This window comes from Peromyscus leucopus, chromosome 14 (assembly GCF_004664715.2).
Source record: "Peromyscus leucopus breed LL Stock chromosome 14, UCI_PerLeu_2.1, whole genome shotgun sequence".
NCBI lineage: Eukaryota > Metazoa > Chordata > Mammalia > Rodentia > Cricetidae > Peromyscus > Peromyscus leucopus.
The window spans coordinates 34,241,158-34,266,845 of NC_051075.1; the positions used below are offsets into that span (position 1 = coordinate 34,241,158).

The following is a 25,688-nucleotide window of genomic DNA, read 5'->3' on the forward strand; positions in this document are numbered from 1 at the left end:
TCCATTCTCTTATTTGTGGTATGCACTATTGTTTGTAGTGGGTAGCCATTCCAGCTTGGATCTGGAAGTTCCAACCCCCATTGAGACTCTGGCAACTGTCACGCTTATGAGGCGAGGCCAGGGGAGGAGCCTGGAGACCCTAGAACTGGATGGGCCAGCGCTCTCTCTGTGCGCTCTCTGTGCCGGGACGCTGAACGGTGAAGGTGGACTGTGCAGAGCTCCGGAGAACACCGCTGGACTGCAATACACCTTCCCCAGACCCTGTGACCTATCTTTCACTTAATTTGTGAGTTACGCCATTAAATAAATGTCCTTTTAACTACGTGGAGTGGCCAATTAATTTCTCCAATAATTGTTGTTATTTCTTAATATAGTTTGTGTGGTGATTTGAATAGGTATGGCCCCCAGAGACTCTTGTGCTTGAATGCTTAGGCCATAGGGAGTGGCACTTTAGGAGGTGTGGCCTTGTTGGAGTAGGTGTGGCTTTGTTAGAGGAAGTGTAACACTGTGGGGGTGGCATTTAAGGCCTCAGATGCTCAAGCTATGCCCAGTGTGGTACTATCTCCTTCTGCTGCCTGCAGGATCAAGATGTAGAACTCTCAGCTCCTTTTCCAGTACCATGTCTGGCTACATACTCTTAAAATTCACATGGAAAGACAATATATCCTGAATAACCAAAGGAATGAAACCCAAGCAAAAAAACGGATGGATGGATTTCAATACTGGATCTCAAAGTACATTACATAGAGGCAAAGACAGCAGAAAATGTAAGCAAATGAAATAGAAAAGAGCACCAAAATAAATCCACTCAACTACCATTCATTAAAATTTGATGAAAATCTTTAAAACTTACAATGGAAAAGGACATCTTCTACAATAAGTGGTGGTATGATGTTGAGGAAACTGTATATCCATGTGCAGCATTAAACTAGAGTCATGTCTCATTCACTACACAAAGAAGTCAGCTTAAAATTTGTCAAAGATCTTAATTTAAAACCTGAAACATTGAAACTACTATGGAAAAAATACGGGGGAATAATTTCAATATATGGGCTTAACAAGACTTATTTTTTTTATAAAGGACTCCAATAGCAAAGGGAATAATTCCAATAGCCTGACAAATTTGTTATGTGACGTTTAAAAGTTTCTGCATAGTAAAGAAAACAACCAGCGAAGAAAACAGACACTCTGCAGAATGGAAGGAGACACAATGTTTGCCAAGGGAATGATCACTGCAATACAGAAAGAAATGAAAAAAAAAATCAAATACTCCAAATTCAAATCTTCCACTCAATACATGAGTTATTCAATTGAAGCTCTCAGAAGACAAAACATATTTTTAAAGTGTTCACCATCCTTAGATTTCAGAAAAATGCAATTTAAAACTATTTTATGATCTCATTTCACCTGGTCAGAATGGCTATCAGTAAAAAGACAAATGAGACTGAGCATAGCAGTGCAATGCCTTAAATCCAAGCACCCAGGAGTCAGAGGCAGGAGGATCTCTGTGAGTTTGAGGTCAGCCTGATCTACATAGTGAGTCCCAGAACAGCCAGGGCTACAGTGCAAGACCTTGTCTTGAAAAATCAATCAATCAATCAATCAATCAAACAAACACAAAAAACAAACAAAACAATACAAACAAACACATAAAACAAATGATAATAAATGCTGGAGAAGACTGAGGAAATGTAATTTAGTGTAGCCACCATAGAAATTGGTATGGAGATGTCTTAATCTGAAAATAGAACTATCAAATGACCCACTTATGCTGCTTCCTGGATGTATACCCAAAGGTCTCAATTTCAATTTAATACAGAAAAAAAAGAAAGAAAAAATTTGGCATGTTTCATTGATAAACAACTTGTAATTTATGAAATGGAACTAGCCTAGACTATCATCAATGAATGAGTAAAAAAATATGTGGCACATATATACAATGACATTAAGTCTTAAGGAAAAATAAAATTATATAAAATTATTTAGAGGAAAATAATCCAGACTCAAAACTAAACCAAGGCAAACCAACCAAATAATGTGAGTCTTCCCTCTCTGTATATTCTAGACTTGATGTGTGTTTCTAGGTCATGAATTTGAGTGGGGTGATAAGAGGGGAAGAAATCTCTAGGGAGCAGTGAAGGGAAGGAAAAAAATAAAAAGAATATAATGAACACATTGACACACTCAGAGAGAAGCTACCGAGGGAGGGAGGATGGAGAAGATCCGTTAAGAGACGGGCGGGGAGAGGGACAAGGATGACTAAAAAACAGTCTGAATGAAGATGCTGTGATTAAACCAGTGTTTGCTATGAAAATTTAAAAAATAATAAAAACATAAATTAAATTTCCAGGAGTGGGGTTGCATGCCACAGAACTCGAGAGGCAGAGGCAGGTGGATCTCCCTGAGTTCAACGCGCCAACCTGGTTCTACATAGCAGAACACTAATGAGCATGTCCTCTCGGATACTCCTGAAACCTCAATTTCACCAGAATCAGAAAGTGCGTATGTATCTGTATTTCTATTTGTTTATAAATTTAAACACATATTTATACACCTGCCAACTGTATATACACTCACATATATTTAGCAGCTTTAGCAATTAGCCACAATATAAATACATTATGCTTGGAATACTCAATGTGTAAAAGAGCTGATTGGCTCTGAGTGAAGTGCTTGTGGTGGCAAAAATCTGGGGATTTGAGATTGGATCCTGAGCACCTATATAAACATCGGGTATGCATCGGTGACATCAGTGCCAGGTTGTCAGAAACAGGCTGACTCCTAGTCAGCCACTCTGGCTAACTGATGACTTTCATGTTCAGTGAGAGAAGCTGTCTAAAAATTAAGGTGGAGAGTAACTGAAGAAGACACCCAAATTCAACCTCTGGTTTCCACATGCATGCTCACACATGTGTCTGCTTACTTATGTGTACATATGCACACGTGTGTATACACCATCCACACATACATATAAATAAATAAAACAGTTTTTGTTATAATGGAGCTTGTAAAGGATGCAATGAACAGCACATGTATATACATGTGCATGTGTGTGTTTGTATGATAGAATAGTATTTTATATTTCATATAGGTAATGTTACATGTATCATAGTTGTCAAAATCAGGCAAGACTCTATAATTTTTATGATGAAAAACTTGAAATGTTTGTTATTTTTAAAAAGTATTATCAGAGTCTCTTCCATTTTAGTTTTGCAGGAGCAAGCCTAATTTAGACATGGAGTATGTATTCACTGACAGGGATTATGTTGCCTGAACATGAGCTGATTCTCCCGGAAGCATTTAAAAGAGTTACTGGTTGCTTGTACTTGGCAAATTCTCAGACTCATAATCTGATTCTTCAGAAGTAGGAATCTATGTAAAGAGACTCTTGAGCAACACACCGAATCCCTGGCTGCACCTGGAAAGAGTGCTGGTGTTTGGCTTCAAGAGTGGACAGGACATGGATTCTGAGTGGAAGTTCTGACAACCAGCACCCCGCTCTATCATTGGACCTTGCACCTTCATACTTAGACCAAAAGAGCTGAATGTTGATGATGTCTATTGGTATCTTTTTGAATCACATTCCTGTCACCATAGAAACAACAGTACAATGCTTATCATCTTCTATTATAGGATCAAATTTTACAATCTTGTGCTGATTTTTTACTATTTTCTCAAAGTAAACAGTACCAGTTATATGGCTCAGTTTTTAAATCAATTCTTAAATTTATTAATTTAATTATTTTAAGAGCAAATATTAACCCCTTACTATCTACAGTTTTTCTAAGAAATACATCCATAATTTCAATAGAACAATTCAAGAATTACCTTATTTAGCTCATAATTAATCACTTATCTAATTCAGCACCTAAGATTCTCACGACTTCTATTACTAGACAATTATGCAACGTACTGTAACAACTTCATACATGCAAAAGTAGCATTTCAGTAGTCAGATATTCACATTTAAGCAAAGGGATTCTTTAAATAGATGGATGGTTTGGGCCACAGTCATGAAATTATTTAAAAATGGAACGAACTATGGAAACTAGAGCTTAGTAACCAAATCAGCAGTTCCTTTCATCTCCACCTGCTTTGTTTGTACTCAGATGGCTTATAACCATGACAGTTTATTGATTCTCTAGCCTTAAACACCATCATAATCACAATGTGTACATAAAGACAATTGTATATGTACTAACAGCTAAATAATAACCAGATAAATGGTAATTGCCATTTATACTGGACAGCAATTGGGTTGCTTTTTACATTTGACACTGATGCAGTGCCAATAATCACTTCTTTTACTCAGATGGAAGTGCTATCTTCTTCTTTATCCCCACAGAGAAACCAAAGGAAAGGGAATTTACTCACACTGCACGATGAGCTGGACCAAGGCTTCTCTTGGCTTCACATTGAATCCATTGTACTGGCTAGTTTGACACCTGTACATCCCTGACATTTCCCTTGACACGTTCACAATCCTCAGTGTCCCATCATAACTCTCCATTTGCATTGTCCCATCAGGCATTGCAACTTCTTTATCCGCTCTAGACCAGAGGATGATTGGTTTAGGTTTCCCAGTTACTTGACACTGAAGTTCTATTGTGTCTCCTTCTCTGGTGACCAAAGGTGATTTTTCCTGTGGAACAGTCAGATTGGGTGGAACTTGAAATGGGAAAAAGAAAATTTTTCAAGGTTAGTATAAACTGGTAAGACATATTCAGTCACAGAATATCATAAGGAAACAATTTCTGCTGGTTGAAGGAATTTGACAATGCAGATGACATAAAATATAGGAACCAGAGACATAAGGGGAAGATGCTGTCACTTAAAATAACCCTACAACTTTCATTGTACATTCTCAAATAAAGACTATATGCATCTTCACACTAAGAAAGATACTGCATCTGAAGGCAAGTAGTCAACATTAGAAAACTCTACTCAATGCCTTGTCTTATTAGCCAGTAACTGGGTCCTCAGTCTTTGCTTTAAACAGAACAAGCAAACTCATGCAACTGTTGCCATTACATATAAACACAACTCTCTTCTAACAGCTTAGTCACTACCAGTTATCCAGAAACCTGACAATCTGAATAATAATCATGAGGCAGAAATATTTCATCTTAATCCAGTTTTCAAATGATTTCATTTTACTCATATGAGTATGTTAAAATAATATAACACGTGGAAGAAGCAGGAAAAAGAGCCTGAAATATAAAGTTAGAAGTTTCAAAAATGGTGCTGAGATTTCTGGTCTATTTTCTCTCTGGTGAGAATTTAATAGAGCAGCTGACTAATGTCATTCTCATATAATTCACTATATTCTCCAACTTTTATTGTTTAGAAATTTAAATTTCATAAGATTTCAAATTATCATATTTTGAAGCAACATGGATTCTTGGCAAGATATTTCTACTAGTTCTATAAAATTATTCTTAAGAAAAAAATTCAAAGCATCTTTCAGTGCCTACAAGCAGTATAATTTCCTCAAGGAAATTTAATTTTTTATTTTATAGAGCTTACTTAGTATGACATATGAATGCTTTGGTTTGAGCTTAGTTTACTGGGCTAGAATATACTTGTTATGCTTTAATGGAAAACATGGAGGACTGAGGGAAACATTGTGGTTTTTCTTACAAACAATATCTGAAACACTATTCCCTATCCCATGAGAATATTTGCATAAATAATGCAATTGTATTTGAATTAATTTAAATGGGTCTATGCAGCAAAGTGTCTGTCCCCAAACATGAGCTAGATGAAATGTTAGAGTTAGCAATGAATGGAAACATAACTAATTCTAGGTTTTTGATTAACGCTATCATCTTTATGAAGGTGCCATTTACGTTAACATCAAAGGTTTATTTTCTCACTAGAGATTACTAACTTACTTTAATCCTGTTTTAGGATAGAAAAACAAATAAGTTCAAATTATTTTTCACCTGATGTTGACATGTAGATTTTTACTACATTTAGAGAAATTAATTCAAGTCAAATAGATACCAGAATTATTCTGGCATTCAAATGTCTCAATGTATGTTCTTATTTTAATTTCTCCCTTTATTCTAAGTTATTAAAAATGAGTTATATAATACATATTACAGCACCTCACAAGTGAAATAATATGAACAGTAATCACCATCCTCTTGAAGTAACTATATATATTACAGGAAATGATGTCAACAAAATTTATGCTGAAAAGAAACCACACATTCAAAATAATGCCATTATTAAATTATTTACTCAAATAATTTATTTTTGAGATATTATTAATAATTTAAAGAATTTGTTTTCTTTGAAGCAAACCACAAAAATCATGCAATTCTAAGCAGTGTATTTTAACAAAATAAATGGAGATGTAATATTTGTTTACCGTTTTTGAGAGTAAATGAGGTAGAGTAACAGAAATGATCTTGGTATATAACACGTTTGATGTCTCTCTGCTATGTGCCAAGCACACTTAGAGGTTTTACATTTTTATTCAACTCTCTTAATAATCCTGAGCAGCAAATACATATTTAATATCAAGGTTTATCCAGTGGGAAACACTGAGTCTCAGAATGGCAAATACATTGATTTGATCAGAAATGAAAACACTGACAATTTGACATGACCCTGGGGGGGGCGTCTAAGAAGTTGTGGTGTCTGCACGTGAGCAGAAGACTCCTTGCCCAGCACCCACACCCACACCCACTGACATCACAGGATGATGGACAATATCCCTTTCAATGACTGGTCTTTGGCAAAAGATAAAAAGAAATACAAGTGACTTTATGATACATATTTCACAAAATTATGCCTTATACTATATTATCTCTTACCTATTTTTTTCTCTTAGAATATTTTTGAATACATGTAAAAATTAATGTAAGATGTCTCAATCCAAGTATGTATTCAAATTTAAATTAATCTCCATAAATTAGATGAAAAGAGAGACTATAATTTAAGACTGTTACTATAATGTAAGAGACTGCTGTTGCTCTAAATATTCACTCCATAAAACTTCCAAAAGCATGAAATGTGAGTAAAGTGAAAGCAATCTGAGCATTCATCTCTAAGGTTTGAAACTAAGTATTTGACTTTTTTATATGAGCCCTAGTGTTACTCACCATATGGCAGGAACAGAGGAGAAAGTGGAGAACAGAGCCAAAGGCAAACATTTATTTCTTGATTTAATATGATGAATATTCAGATATCTTAAAACATTAGCTGTTATAGTTAAATGCTTGACTACCTAAAATCTTCCTAAAACTTTACTATGATGAATAGTTTAAAAATTATCTTTGTCCATTTGTTATTCATTGACTTGAAAATCTTCAAACTTGCCTAATTAAAGTTAGTAAAATATAATTCAGTTTATCTTGACAGCTTAAAAATAGGTCTTTTTATGATTACTTGAAGTTTTACTAAGCAACAAAAATGGATAAAATAACACTTTGCAATTCTTTTCTTCTGCAAGATGTTTTGTTTGCTTTGGTCTGGGGAAAAGTTCTCATTACTTTGTGCCATGCTGCCCTGAAACTTGCTTAACAGCCAGCCTACCTTGACTGCCCTTGAACTCATGATCCTTATGTCTCATGCTTCCAAGAACTGGGCTTGCAACAGTCCAATACACTGGCTTAAGGACTTTAAATCTTTTAAATCTCTTGACCAAAAATATCTTACAATTTCTCTAAACCTCTATAAGCTTCCTTTTTCTGCTTAGATTAAAATTTTTGTATCTTAAAATTAGACACTAAACTCTCTGAATGATTACTAAAGGTTTTTCCCATGGGAGATCATGTTTGTTACTCTTGACTTATCCATGTTTTATATGATGACAGTAGATATCTAATCTTTTCCAGCTTCTTCTAGTCTACAAAGCAGTCTGTTTTTATATTCCAAGTGCTTGAAATCTCCAAACCCAAATACCAATCATTTCTTAAATTAATAGTTAATTACCAACATATGCCATCTGCTAATTAAAATGATAGTTTTTCCATGTCCTCTTGCCTGTCACTTTTAAGCACTATCTAATCCTGATGTGTGTGTTTATGTATGTGTGTGTATAATGTATATAACCTAAATATTAAAATTTTCTTCCACACCTGCTAATTTATTTATTTTAGAGCCACTGGTAGATGTCTCAGAAAAGTCATCATTTTGCTTTCTTATGATAGATAGTATCCCATTTAGTCTCTTTGTCATGAAGGTCTCACTCTTCCAATTCTCCTGCTGCCCTGTCATTAACTATTTCATCACAAACACGATTTTGTTCATATTACTATGAAGTGCAAAACCTCAATGAGATTGCTTATCAGAACACTGTTTTAAGAAAGTCTGCAAACAGCGTGATGAGTTTGTTCAGTCACGGAACAGTCAGGGTACAATATGATAAAGGCTTTTAAATGGTAATGTCATTTTCCTATAAATATAGATGAAAATATCAGTATTGAAAAGGAACAACTTGCTAGCAAGTTAGTGTGAACACCTACAACTGCTATTGTTAAGTGGAGCATGTTGCTATGCAGGATAAACTCCATTTCATCCAAACAGATTTTATTTTCCCACCTCCCCAGTTACTACATGAGATGACATCTCAGAGTTTGCCTCACAACAGTAACTGTTTTAGTATCCATATGCATCTTATAACAGCATATTCTACATGGCAAAATGGAAATAAGAGCTTCCTGAACAAACACACAAACTTCCATGTTGTCAGTATCCAGGAGACAATCTTCTACATAACACAAATTCAGTAAAGTATTTTATACCTAACAAACACATTGTGACAGTAAGATCATTGGGCAGTGATTCAGGGAAGAAACAGAAATAGAGGAAGCATGGGAGAAAACAAATTCCTGCAGGCCTACAGCGTCACAAGAGCAGTGACTTTCCCTTAATACACTACCATTGTTGGGTTTTTTTTGCTTGATATATTTTACTTCAATCCTTAGTCTTCCCCAATATTTGTTAAATATTAGCATATCAAAGGTTCCATATAAATGTGAAATATTAAAGCAATCTATATTCAGAATGCATTTAAAAAAAGTGTTGTTTTTTCATGGTGTAAATGAATCACTCCAGAAATGGTGTTCTGAACAACATAGTAACATCCATGCTCTGCAGGTTTTACCGACTAGTTTCCCACAGTGCTCTTTATCAATCAGTTATTCCTCTCATTTAATTCCCCCTGTTTAGGGTCCTTAGGTTCTTCTAGCACTCCTGCACACCCTACATGTTAAAACTCAGTTCAAATATTATTACACACATACATACATACATACATACATACATACATACATACATACATATGCTATGTCTGTGAATGTGTTTTCATGTACATGGGTTCACATTACTGTAAGAGTGCATGTACGTACGCGCGCGCGCTCGTGTGTGTGTGTGTGTGTGTGTGTGTGTGTGTGTGTGTGTGTGTAAGCCTGAGGCTGATAGCAGGTTTCTTCCTCAATCTTTCCCTACCCTTTGTATTAAGGCAGAATCTTTCATTTGAAACAGGGCTGTCATTACACACACCCTGTATTTATGTAGGTATTGGGGACCCGCTCTGTTGCCCATACTCATACACCAGCACTTTTATCACTGAGCATCTCCCCTACCTCAGATGTTACAACTTTCAACTTCTGTTGAGACTTTGGCTTTTCTATGGCCTGGATGCCCTCTTCATTTTGCCTGGCTATGGGAAACAGGTGCCATTGGCCCCTTGCTCCATTCTTGGGATTCTGCTGAGTATTTCCCCCATGTTTGGGAGACAAGACAGTCAGTCCTTTGCAGGCACTGTCTTTGATGTTTCTATTGGTAAAATGTGTTGCCTATCCTAACAGCACATGAAATAACTAAAAGAGGAAGAAAGGAGAAGCGGTGGAGATCAGGATGGCAGAGAGTTACAAATCTGGGAATAAAGCAGATCATAGACATAAACTTGCATGAGTCATGAGCATTTTTAAAAAGCAACGGATAGTAAAATGAATCAAATCTGTAATTACTAACTCAAATAAGAAGACCTCTGTGAAAAATACATAAAGTTTGGGTAGATTTATGATGCAGGTCTTGCCATTTGGAGGCTTCTCAAAGTTATGAGAGTTTAAAAAATGATCCTTCATATCCTTTTTCTGTTGTCTTTTATTTAGAAATATAAATAGAAAAGCTCCAAGCTAATTTTAAAACAAAGAAGAGGCAATTTAAAAGCACATAATTAATTGTATTATGAATGTCTAAGATTGATTATATGAATTATAATATTTATTGTTTCTCAACAAAAGTATATCAAATAAAAGACAACAATCCAATATGCCTGAACCTTGTAAAACACACATTTATTCAGAAGGTACTTATTATAAAAAACAAGTCCCTAAAAATAAAAATACGGGTATATCTTCTGATGTCATCCATACTGAAATGCTGCAGTGGAAGTTTCTACAGATGGAGGACCCGGGAAAGTCCAAATAAAGTCCCATCACTTCTTCCAAACATTAAAAAATTAAAAAAACAAAACCCACACAACTCGAATAAATTGGCTTTCTGACAACTTTTCTCTTGTATCACAGACTATAAATAAAAAACAGTGAAAAAAAAAAAACAAAAAGGAAAAATGTCTTTTATTTCATATTGGGGAGGAAACAGAGGGCATCCACTCTTGAGTTTTTACTTGGAAAACTTCATTATTCAAATCACGTAGGTCCATTTGAAGTCCCAGAAATAATAATAACATGAACCAGAAATCAGATATGCTTGTGCACTTCCTGGCTGGTGCTGAACTTTAAAAGGAATATGAAGATGAAAGGAGTACTTTATTTTTAAAATGCAGCATGCAGAATTTTCTACAGTAGAATAACCAGATGTATATTGTAAAGACTCCTGAAGTAAATATGGCATTAATTCAATTACACTTGAAGTTTTAGGAAAATTAGTTTATATTAGATGTGTATATTGTAGAGTATAAAGCATAATTGATATTAAAATATAAAAATAAACAACAAAGTAATAAAATTTGAAAGAAATAATGGGTTCATTGCAGGGACCCCTAGAGGTAAGAATTCAAGAAATGTCACACTAGGCTGACACAAACTGATGTAAAGAAAAAAGAAAGACCAATGTAAAGTAAATTTGCAGATGTAAATAATCAAGATGAAAGCTAGTGATTTAGTTCATGGAGATCCCTTGTCCAATATGCATAAAGCTCTAGGTCTCCAGTCCCCCACACACAAAGGCAATAATGAGATAAATGAATAAAATCATATGACTGTGTGCATGTATGTTTTTTCCTCAAAAACAATGGAAAGTGTTAAAAACAAGTGAAAATAGCATTTTTCAATATTTATATTTAATTTAACTTTTATTACATGTTTCTGTTACGTTTGTGTGGATGCCTGAGTAGATCAGAAGAGGGCTATGGATCTTCTGGAGCAGGTGTTACAAGCAGCTATGAGATGCCTGAGTTCGTGCGGGGAACAGAATTTTGGTCATCTCTAAGACCAGTGTGTGCTCTGAGCTCTTGCCCAAGTTTAAAATTTATGCTGCATTTGATATGAGTTTTATATCTGACTTAGACTTTGAAGGGAACAACATCTTATTTAGACCACAGGGATTGATGGATTTAATTTTGCATTGATATGGATCAAACTCAAAGTTCAGACCCTATACTTTTTAGAAGACAGATATTCTTTTTTCTCATTTTTTTTATTAAGAAAAATTTTATTCATTTTACATACTAATCAAAGATCCCTCTCTTCCTTCCTTCCATTCCTCCAGCCTCCCCCTCCCAGCCCACCTCCCATTCCCTCCAGGCAGGTCCAAGTCGCTCCCCCTGCCTCATGGATGTGCGAGGTGTGGGCTTCAAAAGCCTTTTCATGCAATGGAGGGTAGAGGATGGGAGATGATAACATAAAGAAATGGGATGGTCGAGCTGGAACAGGGATGGAGTGGGAGAGCGAATGAAAGAGATACCATGATAGAGGGAGACATCATGGGAATAGGGAGAAACCGGGTGCTAGGGAAGTTCCCAGGAATCCCCAAGAAGACAGATATTCTATCACAGGGTGCTTCTCCATGTTCATTTTATTGCTACAATGTTCTGGAATAATTTTGTAAGCCTGATACAGAGAGAGAGAGAGAGAGAGAGAGAGAGAGAGAGAGAGAGAGAGAGAGAGAGAGAGAGAGGGAAAGGGAAAGAAATGTATATTCAAATATTGGGGTTTTGATGAATCACAGACATTTAAGGTAGGCTAAATATTATGCCTTCACATTAATTGTAAATAGGGCATTAGTAATCACATCATAAAACTGGCTGGGGGATAATAGAAGGAAGCTGCTGTCATCTGCACACATATTATAACCCTACCTCTTCCTCTTCCATTCAAAAATCTGTGTTCTACAGAGGACATAAAAATGCTGTTATCAGCCGGGCGGTGGTGGCGCACACCTTTAATCCCAGTACTCGGGAGGCAGAGCCAGGCGGATCGCTGCGAGTTCGAGGCCAGCCTGGGCTACCAAGTGAGCTCCAGGAAAGGCGCAAAACTACGCAGAGAAACCCTGTCTCGAAAAAACCAAAAAAAAAAAAAAAAAAAAATGCTGTTATCATAATCGCTACTTGAAAACAACCATTCCATAGTATTGGAAAATCCTGATCACTGCTCACATCACAGCATATTTTAAGAATCACTAAGATTTTGAAAATTGTCTTAATATACCAAAGTTATAAGAACATATGATTAATGGTCACGGGGGGGGGGGGGAGAGAATCATACATATGTTCAACACAAATCAGAGAATTTCCTTCTGATTCAAAATAATTCCAATCTAAATCCTGACAATAATTTTTAAAACAATAAATTTGGTTTACTTTCAGCATGGTGAATACTTACATGCTGGAATGTAGTAAGGAATACTTGAAAGCCATTTGGGAAGACATTTTCTTCTCTCTCTCTCTTTATACACACACACACACACACACACGCACACACACAAACACATACACAAACACAAACACACACAAACTTGAGATGTAGGTAAATAGAGTATATTTCACTTCTCTACTGCCTTCTGGATCATCCTAAACTTAATAATCAAGTTATCCAAATTAAATTGACAAATATTTGTCTCCTAAAAAGTCTTTATCATTTCTGAATTGATCTTTTAAAAAATGTTATCATCTGTATATCTATACTAATGCTCCATTTTCTGAGATAAAATGTCTAAATCTTACTGATTCTAATCCATCTTCTGTACTAAGTCTTAGCATGCACATCTCAATAAGTACATCTGTGAAAACTCCCTATTTGGTTAGGACAGGACTGATCTGCTGATCAGCCTAACAAGTTTGCTCAAGTTGTAACCTTCATGCCATTCATGAGTGAGTTCAAACTTACTGTACCATGAAAGGATTCACCTCCATTTAAATGTTCTGCTTTACTCAAATTTTCCCAATTCTTGTATCATTTATTCATCTTCTAAGTCTTTGAATTATGTCTAATTTGTTTTATTTGTGACACAAGAAAATGTGTACATCCTATCAGATGTAGCTGAAACATGCTAACATCAGCACCAAAGTTTTCTATCTTCTCAGTAGCTCTCATGCCATGTGACATTTTAAGGGGCTTTGGGGGAGTTTAGTAAAGTCCTGATTGACCTATAGTCATAAACCAAAGTTACTAGGAAACCAACGAAGGAAAACTACTCTTAAGTAATTATTATCTCTTGATTAACAGATGCTTGAAGATAAAACATACAACCTTGAGATTACTTTTTTCTTTTCTTTTCTTTTCTTTTTTTTTTTTTTTTTTTTGGTTTTTTGAGACAGGTTTTCTCTGTGTGGCTTTGCGCCTTTGTAGTCCAGGCTGGCCTCGAACTCACAGAGATCTGCCTGGCTTTGCCTCCCGAGTGCTGGGATTAAAGGAGTGCACCACCACCACCCAGTGGGATTACTTTTTTCAATGACCACTTTTCCAGTTTAAAAAAATTTAACAACAGTGGATTTTTATATTAGTAGTAATATCACTACTTCAATTTGGTCACAAGAATGATACAGTGAAGCAAAAATAACATATTGAAGTGTGGAAGAAAGCACTTGGGCGTACTGAGTAATTTGCCCATTCTATGACTTTCCTCCTCTAGTAGCCAATAAAAGGCTAGTCTGATCTACACAAGAATGCTCATGTGGCCTTCTCTTCTAAGACCTGCATCAGTTCAGTCTTATTCACATAGAACAAGAACTTATTTATAACATGTCTTCACACCAGATGGTATGCCTACTGCTTCTATCTGTGATAAGAATTAACATAAATACATCTCTTGCCCTATTCTGTAAATAAAAGTTGCCTTTTGTTTTTGCACCGATACATGCTTTTCAGCAGCTCACCTTAATAGATTAGGAGATGCTAACAAGATGGTATTGACAATGTTCTACAAATCTCAGAACAGAGCAGAAAGATACTCCATGTTGCAAATACATAGGAGGTTAAAATACCATCTGAAATTCTAAGGAGAAGGTTAAAAGGCATTAATACACACATATACACAATGCTTATTTTCAAAGAGTTGGGAAATCTTATTAGAACAGCATTGTTAGTTGTTTGGAGCATACAGGGAGCAGCAGTATCCTGGAGGTAGCAATTCTGAAGGCTTGGTATTGGAGATGGAGGACATGCAGTGCCATTCATTGGGGAAGCTGGTTTGGCAGGCATCTGATATGGCTGTTCCAACTTCCCTCTCCCAGCAGGTGTTGCTATGGCACAAGAATGGTCTCTGAGGGATTCCATAGAACACAGAGTGTAAGAACAAAACAGAAAATCACTCTCTGCATTGAATTCACATTTTTTCTGCTACACTAGCCAAAAGGCTAGATGCAAATAAATACAGATCCTGTGATTGCTGCCTCATCGATGGCTAAGGTCAATTTTGGCACTGCTTGTTAGGTTTTCCAGTATCTTGAGTTATTACGATCTTTGCACAGTTTCATTAACTAAATTGAGTTTCTGATAGAAGGTTTGTAGAGTTATTAAAATTAATCTCTATTATGAAAACTTCCTATTAACTTTTTTTTTCCTTCCTCAAATTCTTTCTTGGCTTTGTGGTTCTTATGCACTGAAATCCATGAATGATTGATGTTTCCTGATTACAGATGGCAAGCCTCACAAGATGAATTTTATTTTTCTTAAACTAAATAAACAGGAACAAGATCTTTAAGCTAGCTAGTATCTCAAATTATGTGAAAATTTAGCAATCAAAGATTATGATTTCGAATGAAAATATTGAAAGAATGAGCAGAAGCACTTGTTGATTTCTATAATAAGAAACAGATTTTTCACAGAAGCAACATAGCAGATAAGTCCTAAAATATTTAATTATTGAGCATGGAAAGATTATTCCATAATGAAACATCAACCCATAAGCATGTCTTGGAACTAGAGACCAATTCCCCAACCTAGCGCTCTTAGAGGAAGCTTCATTCCATGTCTGGTATGTTTGAGATTTTGTAAAATAATGGAAGATAAAAATAGAAAACTACAGTTATATGGAAGAACTCAAATGATTTTGACTGTAAAATACTAAATTCTAAATAAAATACAATACAAATTAAAGAGGGCAGACAAGACAATCTTACAGATAAGATGTTAGCTAAGTGAAGTTCCAGCTGGGCATAGGGATGTCCTCCTTTAATCCCAGCATTCAGGTGATAAAGGCAGATGGACCTTTGTGGTTTCAAGGCCAGCCTGGTCTCCACAGTGAGCTCAGGTCAGTCAGGGCTATATAGTAAGTTAAAAAAAAAGAGGTGTGTGTGTGTGTGTGTGTGTGTGTGTGTGTGTGTGTGTATACTAGCATTTCTCCCTAGATTGATAGAAAGTCTTTGGGACTAAGAAGTGCAGGACGTAATATAAAAATATATAGCCTGTGCTAGACTTAATAACTACTACTTTACCAAGTATTTTTAGCCCTTTTGGTAGGTGAATACTATTAAGGTATGGACGGGAGACATGCATTAAGCCACTCACCACCTTCAAGAATTACACTGTATCATGGAAAATGGTAAATGTGGAGACTTCTTAACAGCTGCAATTGTTCATAATAATTTATTAATTAGAAAGCTGTTCATAATGGTCATGGAGGATTTTCAGGAATTTTAATTAAATTAGGTTAACACAGATGGCTCAGTGGTTAGGAGCACATATTGCTCTTCCAGAAGAGGATCTAAGTTAATTTCCCAGAACCCCTGTCATGTGGCTAAAAAACACCTGTCACTCCTGCTCTTAGGAATCCAACACACTTGCCTGTGAGAACACCTGCATACTTGTGGAATACACACACATAGCACATGCACATAATAAAAATACATCTTTGAAAAAATTAAAAATTAAAAAAAATAGATTAAAAAGTTTGAGTTAGGCCAAGAATCTCATCACATATGAAATGCATAATCTTAGCAAAGGGGAGACAGTATTTGTGTCCCATCTTCCAATTAGGTTGCTGAAAGGAACATTTAGTACAAATTTAAAGATATTTTTGTATACTGCAAGCAAAGTGTCCACTAAACATACTTATACAACAAGTCTTAGGTTGAATGCCTAGATTCAAAGGCTGGGTGACTTTGGGAACATTATCTAGTCTGAGTCTCAGTTTACATAAAGTGAACACAGTAATACCTACTTTACACTTTTCTATATCTATAATGTATGTTTTCTTCATGTGTATGCTGCACAAAACACAAGGAATAGGATATAATAACTGCACTGTACATGTTAGTCAACATTTGTATCACTGACATGTTTATCGTAATATTATATATTGGTTTATTGTTATACACCTATTTCTACATTAAGGGTAATAGAACGTATTTTATTGAAACCAGATTATCTCAACTATTGAGCACAGGTCCATATTCAACCAACCAAATTTTTATAGAAATAAAACACACACACACACACACACACACACACACACGCACGCACACACACGCACACACATGCACACACACACACACACACAGACATACACGGACACACACAAATATATACACATACACACACAGGGGCACACACACATTTGCCATTTCCAGGAGATGAGAAGATACATGTATATGAGGATACCTTGAGGATAAAGAACATTGTGGGAAGGACAAGAATGTACCAAATGAGTAGCCAGAGGCACATCTAAAGACATCCTAAGGGAAGAAGCTTGCATTTGTCTGCCATTACAGGCAATAATTAGATTTCTATGTCTTGGTAGTATCATAAATGGCAGGCAACATAGATGTCCAGCTCTCGTTTTGTCTCTCTGAAGTAATGAGGTCTGGACATCCCTAAATAGATCCATTTCTCCCTTATGAGGATGACAAAATGTCAGTGCTGTCCATTTTCAGAAAGGTCAGGGTGTAACCATGAAAACCACAGACTAGAAAGTGAATGGGAGCTGTCTGATCATGTTAATTACAGTACTGCTTTCCAATGGTGAAAGAATTCTGAATTAAAAGGAAGACAGACAAGTAATCATACACTCAATGTGTTTTTGTAAAAGCATAGTAAGAGCGGTGCTTCGAAACAATCTAAAATTTATTTTATTTTCTACAGCAACTGTTGCTCACATCCCTAAGCTCTTCAACACAGAATGGCTAGGAAAATCAATTTACTTGTACAACGAAAAGGCCATTTGTCTCCTTATAGAACCCATGTGACATTGTTAGGCCTCTTATAAATGATCACTGTGGACAATGCCTGCAGTTTACAAATTCCCTAATTACACTGCTGATTGTGCCCCACCGGAGATGCCTTATTCTCTGGAAATAGACACTATTGCCATTTTAATAAACGTTTTGACATGAAATGAAGCTGGCTCTTTTATGCCTTATCAAGAGTAAAATGAAAGGACCAGTGAACACAATGTTCCCTCATCAGATCAGGGCCACATGTTCCTTGAAGCAAATGAGGTTTAATTAACAGATCTGCTAGCTGATGACTGGTCAATTAAAAGAAAATAGGAGGAGAGTTTTCTTATAACACATGGAGTCCTCACTAACAAATATTGTACAGCAGCATGATTGCATCTTACGAGAAGTATAGAAGGCCTCTATAAAAATATGGGCCCAATTTTAAAACCACACAGAGGCCCATATAATGTCATTGATTGTTATGACAGATAATTCATTCTGATTCAATATGTATGAGGTATGTTTTATATTGTAGTTTATTTTCAAACAAGAATGTTCCTGTTAAAATGTCAACTAAATTATAATGTTTACAAATATTATTTAGACAGACGGTGAAAGTGGACTACTTATGTATCCATTATAGTAATCTATAATTCATTATTAATGCATTTCAGAAAAAGACGTTGATCTACTTGCCATTTTATTATTTCTACTGTACATATTTAAACTCAACATGTATTTCATAATATGCAAATCATCTTTTTAAAAAATGTCATGACTACAACCCACAGCTCCAGAGAAGCTAGCTAACAAGGAGGACCCTAAGAGGGATGCATAGATCACTCTGGGAAGGGGAAATAGATGAGAACTCCATGATTGAACTTCAGGTTAGGGGTGGGCAGTAGAGGGTAGGAGATGGGGGATGAGAACATAAGGGAACAGGATGGTCAAGCTGGAACAGGGATGGAGTGGGAGAGCAATGAAAGAGATACCATGACAGAGGGAGACATCATGGGGATAGGGAGAGACCTGGTGCTAGGGAAGTTCCCAGGAATCCACAAGGATGACCCCAGCTTAGACTACTAGCAATAATGGGGAGGGTGCCTAAGCTGGCTTACCCTGGTGATCAGATGGCCAAACACCCTAACTGTCATCATAGACCCTTCATTCAGTAACTGATGGAAGCAGATGCAGAGATCCACAGCCAAGCACCAGGCCAAGCTCTAGGAGTCCAGTTGAAGAGAGGGAATAGGGATTCTATGAGCGAGGGACATCAAGATCATGATGGGGAAACCTACAGAGACAATCGAACCAAGCTAGTGGGATCTCATGAACTTTAGATCAACAGTTGTGGAGCCTCCATGGGACTGGACTATGTCCAATGCATAAGCAAGACAGTTATGTAGCTTGATCTGCTTAAGGGCCCCCTGGAAGTAGGATCAGGATCCATCCTTGGTGCATGAGCTGGCTTTTTGGATTTGATTATTTATGGTAGGATGCCTTGCACAGTCTTGATGTAGGGGTAGGGGCTTGGACCTGCCTCAGCTGAACTTACCAGGCTTTGCTGACTCCCCATGGGAGGCCTTATCTTTTTGGAGGAGGTAACGGGGGGGGGGGGTCTGGGGCGGGCAGGAGGAGGGAAGACAGGATCTGTGGTTGGTATACAAAATGAATAAAAAATTAAAAAAATTCTTAATAAAGAAAAAAACACATTTATTCAGTTATAAAAGGAGAAAAGGTGTCAAAATGGTCTTCTTGTTTCACAAATTTTAATCTATTCATTGGTACTGACAGATCTGCAAAACCTGGGGAATTCTGAGATATTTGCTGTCCATGTACGTGGGAGTAATCTAGTCTTCTCAGCTCTTCCTGTGCCTTGAAAGCCTTTGCCATCCATCCTTGCTGAAGCATACAGTCCTGGACCTGAGCTGCCTGTTAAGGCAGCTGTCCCCCAATGGTTTTTCATAGTCAGCCAGCCATATTAGAAGGCTTCTCCAACCTGTTTACCCATTAGAATAACCTGCTTCACGGTAAATACCTGTAGCTCTAAATCTTATTACATAAGCTCAATCCACAGGTGTTTGTATGAAGAATAGAATTCTGCATATTGAATTGATCTGTATTCATCCTCTTTTGTCATTACTGAGGAGCCCAGAGGAAAAATCACTCATGGTTCCAAAGCTGTGGTTTCTACATGTGACACACTATCTTCAGGGTACAACATGGTATTGCAGACAGGACCTCACAGCAACTGAATGGCTTGCACTGGGTCTACACAAGATTGGGCCTGTTCATAGGCAAACATGGATGGGGAGGAGCTCACACATCTTACCCTCTTAGAACCAAGGCGTGGGGAACTGAAGGACTTAGGGTGGGGACAATCACTGTCTTCAGTTGAGTACCAAAAAGAGAGCACAGCTGATCCCTACAGATAGTGTCAAACCTGTGGCCACTCAGACGGTCCAACTCAAAGTAAGAGGGTCACAAACCAAAAGAAAAAGGCCTGGCCACACTGGGGGGGTGTGGTAAATAGAATATACCATATCCATGTATGAAATTGTCAACAAATGAATTTATTCAATAAAATATAAATAAAATCGTAATACCTGATAAAATGCTGGCCTGCATTCCAACTGTAGTGATTATCTTAGAATTTAGAATGTAATAAATACTGCAAAGATCATACTTTTTTAAAAGTGTTATGTGATATCCAGCTTTAAAAACCATCAGTATATTCTTTAAGGTGGATGGGACATGTAACTCACTATTGGTGCTGCATAAGTAACATTCATAAATTTTAAAAGCTTGATATGATACTAGAAATTTTTGTTTGTTTGTTTGTTTTTCGAGACAGGGTTTCTCTGTGTAGCTTTGTGCCTTTCTTGGAGCTCACTTGGTAGCCCAGGCTGGCCTCGAACTCACAGAGATCCGCCTGGCTCTGCCTCCCGAGTGCTGGGATTAAAGGCATACGCCACCAACGCCGGGCAATACTAGAAATTTTAAAGCCATCTTTTAAACATAGATAATGCCATCTCTATCAGTATACTTGAAGTTTTCCAGAAGTATTGTTGATATTTAAACTAACTACAAATGTGTACACTCTCCAAACACACATGCACTTAAAAAACCCAATCCTTTGGGCTAGTGAGAAGGCTTGGTGGTGAACTCATGATGTTTCAATATATGTTCACAGGGGGAAAGTAGGGAAGGCCTGTTTTCCCCCTGTGTGAGTGGCATAAGAGACTAGCTTGCAAGCCCGACCTTCCTAATATTCCCACAGTGGCATTCTGCTCTCAATCTTTCCTGCTCCATCCTCAGCAGAATATTTGGTCATGTGATCCAACTGAACTGTTACCCAAATCATTTCTGGACTATCTTTAAAATCTGTCCACAGAAAGCCACTCCAGCAAGGCCTTTGTCAAAGGCATGCCAATCAGAACTGCCAGGGTAAGACCCTGGCACAAAACAGAACAACAATCCCCTACACAAACAGACAAATAAAACCAAAATATAAAGAAATAATTTAAAGAGTTTTATGAAACAAGAACATGGAACCTGGCACCAATCATATTTTTAAAATTTATTTTAAAAATATTCTGAATATACATGACCCTTGGTTATACTACCCAAATCTCACTTTAAGGATTTTCTATATTTTTCTATTCTTTTTTTCCAAATCTGACTGGTATTTAACAACAAAAGAGAACTATTTCTAACAATTATGGAAATTAATGGATCACTTTAGATAACCCAAATATATGTGTTTGCAAGAAAATTTGTTAGGGGGATCTTTGTATTAATCTTAGTTCTACTTTCTATCTTGGAACTCTTGAAATACGTAGCTCTGACTTCTGACTTTGCCAACTACAAAATGAAACTTAGCTCTCCACAGAGAGGGACTGGAGAGATGGGTCAATGGCTCAGTGCTTTTCTAGAACATCCACGATCAATGCCCAGCACCAACGTCATGGCTCACAACCATCTTAATTTCAGTTCCAGGGGATCTAATGCCTTCTTCTGGCCTCTTGGGAAACTGCATGAATGTGATGCACAGGTACAAAGAAGCAAAAAGCTCATACCCATAAAATAAAATAAACAAAATAAAAAGTTAAAAAAAAAATCTCAGGAGACAGCTCAATAGAGTGCTTGCATAGTGTGCATAAAGACCTTGCCTAAATCTCCGGTGTCACAACAAACAAACAAATATATAAACACATAAAGGGAGTTTTGTTTGTTTGTTTGTTTTTTTTTTTTTTTTTTTTTTTGATTTTGACTGAGGCAGGAGGAATGCCAGGAGTTCAAGGCCAGCTTAAACAATATAACAAGTTCTATTCTAGGATGGGCTCCAGCATAAACCCTCATTTCAAAACAACAAATTCTCTGTAGGTTGCAACTGTTCCACCTGATGCCTGGACATTGAGAGAGATTTTGCAGAGAAAAACCAGGATCAAACTTCAAACTGTGGAGGTGCTCACCATGGGTTTCTGCTACGTCCCCTTACTTCTGCTACAGTTGCCTAGTGGTAAAACAGCAATGTCATTTGTCGTTAAGGTAAAGCTGAAACACATTCATAATTGTCTAATTAGTAAAATCATAGCACTCCTCAAACCTTATGTTCTCCTCTTGGAAAAAGCCAGGGGTGGCCTTGGTACCATAACTTTAAAATAATGAACCCTAACTTCTAATCCATTCTTCACCATAAACCGAGTAAAACATTTACTCCTTATCTGTTAATTAAGATAACTGTCATAATTATTTTTAACCCATGTAATTGATGGCTGGGTTGGCTTTATATGCAAACTGTGGAACTAACTAATTTCTCAGTCCTTATTAGATTAACCTGCATTTTGCTATTTATACTTTGAGTGGCCCCTATCTCCCATGGCTTGCATCAGAAAAGGATGAAAGAAAGTATTTGCTGAGTAAGCATGCGGATTGGAGTTCTCATCCCTGGCACCTACATAGAATCTTGCCAGAGGCAGCAGCCTGAAATATCAGCACTAGGGAGGCACTGACAAGTGATCCCTGGGGCAAGCTAGCTAGCTATATTATCTCGAATTGGTAACCTCTGGTTTGAAGGAGGGGTACTACCTCAATAGAAATAAGTAAAAAAAAAAAAAGTAGAATGCAATCTAGAAGAACCTGAGAACAACATCATTGGGCCTTAACACACATATGTACCCACACACATTTTAACACACATATGCCCACATGCACGCCACACACATAGTAAACAAAATTTACTTAGTTTTAAAGAAGAACCAAGCCTATAGAAAGCATAATTTAGGCATGATTACTTGCATCTCATTAACTATTTTAATGAAATATGGGATGAATTATAACTTTTAAGGTAAAAACTTTGTTCTGATATTTGGAAGAATTGGGTATTTTCATAATTGCAGGGATTTTATGCACAAAAATTAAAATCTAATAATAACAGAACTGTTAGTGAATAGATACCTAGTTTAATATAGCCAATTCTTACCTTCATAGATCATCTCAAATGTAGGTAGTTCATACAGACATACTTTATGTCTCTCAAAACAATTTACAATGATAAATTTATTTAACATTCCCTCTCACTCCTACAACTGCCACTGAAAAGATTATTAATACAACTGTCATTACAGGTGAGTTCTATAATGTTACTTGTAGTCTATTTTAGAAGATATTGAGAACCTTGGGGGAGATGATGACTATACTAAATACCATATTTAAACTGTAATAATCTTCTCTGTCATTTCTCTCTTCTCTTCTCCTCTCACTTTATGTTCTTTCCTTTTCTACTCCTTCAATATTTATTTATTTATTTTTGCTTAAAGGAAAATAAGGACTTGTTTCTGTAGATGAATTTCTAAATGGTCTTATTAAATAAAAAACACAGAGCCAAATATAGGGGTGAAAGCCTTAGAGATCAGGGAAATAGTGAGAGCCACCAGCCAACCTTACCTCACCAGCTCTGCAGCTTTCAAATGTGAGCTACTTCCTGTCTTACCCATGCCTTTATTGCCTTGCTGTTCTGCCCACTCATTGGCTGTCTTAGCCCAGCTACCTCACTTCCTTGTCACTGGCTGTCTGTACAGACCTCCAGGTCTCTATGGTTGGTACTGGGATTAAAGGCATGTGTCACTACACTTGGCTCTGTTCCCTAGTATGGCCTTGAACACACAGAGACCTTGCCTACTAAGTGATTGGATTAAGGATGTGTGCTGCCTGACTTTGCTTACTTAAAATGACTTGCTATTTCCTGATCTCCAGGCAAACTTCATCAAAGCACAAATAAAATATCACCACGTTTCCACTTTCAAATGTATGCGTGAGTACCCACACCTAGTACCTACTGATGGAGGTGCTAAAGTATCTGAGGTAACACATCCAGAAACTTTTGCACAGGGTGCTCCTCCTTTCCTTACCGATGGGTGGGCTGAAAGAGGACTGCCTCCTTCGTTTCCATTGCTCATTCTCTTTCATACTATCATGGTTCCTAATTTTCCCACTGTCTCCTTGTACAGTTTTTAAGTCTGACTTTTCCTCTCTTCTTGGATAAGCCCAACATTGTCTAAATTAATGCAATGACCTATGAAACTCATGTCTGAATTCTGACTTTTACCTGACCTTTGACCTGATTTTCTAATGGGTAGAAACATAGACATCTTACATCCCCTGAGCCACAACTACTTCTAATCCAGTTTGTTGTCCAACCTGGCCTTAGATACCACATTCTAAAGAAGCAAGTCATGGCATCTTAGAACCATCGAAACACAGAGTTCAGTGAGGAAGAGAAGAGCTTGCCCAAGATGCTGGTTTTCCATGCATGTGTTTGTGTGAGTGTGAAAACAGGAATCAGAACACATGTGTAAAGAGAATCTTGCACACAAATCCTATACATAAAGGAGACCTGTTTTGTTCTGATTCAGGTTGGAAAAAGGAAGAAGGGTTAAAGTTCTTATCTGCTTAGCTTCCACCTCCCTAAAGTTTAGTCACTCCTGAGAATGCTGCAAATAATGTGCAGCTGCCATCAAAACAGTTTGGAAATGAGGTATCCACTTAACCCTTTTACTCTGTAGATAAATAGTTTTGAGACAGTACACTAAAGGTCTTAAAACTATTTGTAGTAAATTTGTCCCAGAGTCCAGTATGGGATCTACAACCCTATACCAGGCCTGATGTCCATGAGAGTCATTCTTGAATTGCTTTGTCAGCATTGGTCATTGGTTCAACTGAACTTCAGAGGGACTGCGAGTTCTTCAGCACCTCACGGATTATTATCAATCTCTCCAGCTAAGTCAGGCCTACCAGCCATGTGTAAACCACATCTGTAGTATTTTTTTTTTTATTCACTTTTGTTCTGTTTCCTCAGACTCTACCTGGAAATGATTCCAATGATTTTGTGGAGACAGAAGGTATCTGAGACGTAAAAAAGTTACCTGACTAACATGTAGTTCTTGAGTCTTCTAAGGGTTGAGTTGCATTTTCTGAAGATATGGCTCTCTCGTGCAAACCATCCCCCCGGGGAACTGCTGGTCCGCACTGTCTTCATTTCCCTCTTAGTAACTTTTCATTCTTTCTCACAGGATCTGTTAGAACATGACCTATCTCTCTCAGAGTGCAGATTCTACAGACTGAAGAAACTTGACCACACTCTCCCATGGTTCTCTCTACAACAGCTAAGAACCTTGTGTTGTGGCACAAGAGCAGCCCCTGATTTAAGGTCCTGATCTGACTTTGTTCCTGCATGTTTTGTTCTGTCAGTAGGCTTTGTTGAACTCAACCATGCAGCATAAACCTTCCCACAACCCCCCCCCCACTCAAAGACTGTAATAAAGTCAGGAATTCCCCTTTATCCCTGGGATTTTCCTGAAGAATCTTTTTTCGGTTCCTCTCCCCAGCCTTCTCACTAATGGGCTCTCGTAACCTTCCTTTAAGCTATCCTTCTTAATGAAGCTCCTCTCCAGGTTTCAGAGTCAAGTTAAGGCCCCGTTACACTGTTTTTGATGCAATCATCTTTTTTTCTAATGCTCACCCACCTCAACCTTTTTCCCCTAAAAAA

General features: G+C 37.1%; 1 protein-coding gene across 1 annotated transcript in view; it reads right to left on the reverse strand.

Annotated features, from left to right (window-relative positions):
• Window positions 1-25,688, reverse strand: part of Mdga2 (MAM domain containing glycosylphosphatidylinositol anchor 2) — a 779,363-nt gene that overhangs the window by 167,393 nt on the left and 586,282 nt on the right. The window contains exon 8 of the mRNA XM_028859113.2: window positions 4,375-4,668. Coding sequence (XP_028714946.1) covers window positions 4,375-4,668 — 294 coding nt within the window. The remainder of the gene's footprint in view (window positions 1-4,374; window positions 4,669-25,688) is intronic.